Source organism: Dipodomys ordii, unplaced genomic scaffold, assembly GCF_000151885.1.
Source record: "Dipodomys ordii isolate 6190 unplaced genomic scaffold, Dord_2.0 Scaffold1000020445, whole genome shotgun sequence".
NCBI lineage: Eukaryota > Metazoa > Chordata > Mammalia > Rodentia > Heteromyidae > Dipodomys > Dipodomys ordii.
The window spans coordinates 1-1,930 of NW_012304062.1; the positions used below are offsets into that span (position 1 = coordinate 1).

Genomic DNA, 1,930 nt, shown 5'->3' on the forward strand with positions numbered 1-1,930 from the left:
AAAGAGAAGCGAGAAGCGAGAAGCAGCAGCGAGAGCGAAGCGAAGAAGCGAAGAAGCGAAACGAACTGAAGCGAAGGAGAAGCAGGAGAAGCAGAAGAAGCAGAATCTGGAGAAGCAGAAGCAGAAAGAGAAGCAAAAGCAGAAGGAGAAGCAGAAGGGGAAGCAGAAGAAACAGAAGAAGCAGAGGCAGTAGCAGAAGAAGCAGAAGATGCAGAAGCAGAAGGAAAAGCAGAAGAGCGAGAAGGAGAAGGAGTAGGAGAAACAGAAGGAGAAGCAGAAAGAGAAGCAGAAGAAGGAGCAGGAGAAGGAAAAGCAGCAGGAGAAGCAGAAAGAGCAGCAGAAGGAGAAGCAGGAGATGCAGAAACTTGAGAAGCAGAAGCAGAAGAAACAGGAGAAGGACAAGAAGCAGAAGCAGAAGGACAAGCAGAAACAGAAGGAGAAGCAGGAAGAGAAGGAGGGAAAGCAGAAGAAGCAGAAGCAGGAGAAGCAGAAGCATAAGAATGTGAAGGAGAACCTGAAGCAGAAGGACAAACAGGAGAAGCAGAAGAAGCAGAATCTGAAGAAGCAGAATAAGAAGCAGAAGGAGAAGCAGAAGCAGAAAGAGAATCAAAAGCAAAAGGAGAAGGACAAACAGGAGAAGCAGAAGAAGCAGAATCTGAAGAAGCAGAATAAGAAGCAGAAGGAGAAGCAGAAGCAGAAAGAGAATCAAAAGCAAAAGGAGAAGCAGAAGAAACAGAAGAAGTAGAAGCAGAAGCAGTTGTAGCAGAAGCAGAAGGAAAAGCAGAAGAACAAGAAGGAGAAGGAGAAACAGAAGGAGAAACAGAAGGGGAGGCAGAAAGAGACGCAGGTAAAGCAGAAGAAGAAGAAGCAAAAGGAGAATCAGAAGGAGAAGCAGAAGAAGGAGAAGGAGAAACAGAAGAAGATGCAGAAGGAGAAGCAGGAGAAGCAGAAGAAGCAGAAGCAGGAGGAGAAGCAGGAAAAGCAGAAGAAGCAGAAGCAAAAGAAGGAGAAGCAGAATCAGAAGCATAAGGACAAGCACAAGCAGAAGGAGATGCAGAAGGAGAAGCAGGAGAAGCAGAAGAATCAGAAGCTGAAGGAGAAGCAGAAGTAGGAGAAGGAGAAGGAGGAGAAGCAGAAGGAGAAGCAGAAGCAGAATGAGAAGCAGAAAGAGAAGCAGGAGAAGGACAAGAAGCAGAAGAAGGAGAAGCCGAAAGAGAAGAAGCAGAAGAAGCAGAAACATTAGCAGAAGGAGAAGCAGAAGCAGAAGGAGAAGCAGCAGAAGAAGTAGAACCAGAAATTCAGGCAGGAGAAACAGAAGAAGCAGAAGCAGAAGCAGAAGGAGAAGCAAAAAGAGAAGCACAAGGAGTAGTAAAAGAAGCAGCAGAAGGAGAAGCAGCAGAAGAAGCAGAAAAACAAGCAGGAGAGGCAGAAGCAGAAAGAGAATTAGAAGCTGAAGAAGCAGAACCAGAAGAAGAAGCAGTAGAAGCATAAGAAGCAGAAGCAGGAGAAGCAGAAGCAGAAGAAAAAGAAGAAGCATAAGAAGCAGAAGTAGAAGCAGAGGGAGAAACAGAAGAAGGAGAAGGAGCAGCAGAAGTGAAGCAGATGAGATGCAGAAGCAGAAAGAGAAGCAGAAACAGAAGGAGAAGTTGGAGAATCAGAAGAAGCAGAAGCAGAAGAGAAGCATAGGTAGGAGAAGGAGAAGCAGAAGCAGAAGGACAATCAGGAGAAGCAGAAGCAGAAGCAGAAGAAGCAGATGAAGAAGAAGAAGAAGAAGAAGAAGAAGAAGAAGAAGAAGAAGAAGAAGAAGAAGAAGAAGAAGAAGAAGAAGAAGAAGAAGAAGAAGAAGAAGAAGAAGAAGAAGAAGAAGAAGAAGAAGAAGAAGAAACAGAAGAAGGAGAAGGAGCAGAAGGAGAAGCAGAAGCAGAAGGAG

The 1,930-nt window shown here is 45.0% G+C and overlaps 1 protein-coding gene across 1 annotated transcript; it reads left to right on the top strand.

Moving 5' to 3' along the window:
* Window positions 1–265: 265 nt before the first annotated feature.
* On the top strand, window positions 266–1,243 carry LOC106002958 (protein PXR1-like; the record flags this gene model as incomplete). The annotated part of the gene is made up of 4 exons (XM_013037703.1): window positions 266–343; window positions 404–466; window positions 980–1,066; window positions 1,166–1,243. Coding segments are annotated over 4 exons (306 nt in total), but the record flags the coding sequence as incomplete, so codon positions are not given.
* Window positions 1,244–1,930: the final 687 nt, after the last annotated feature.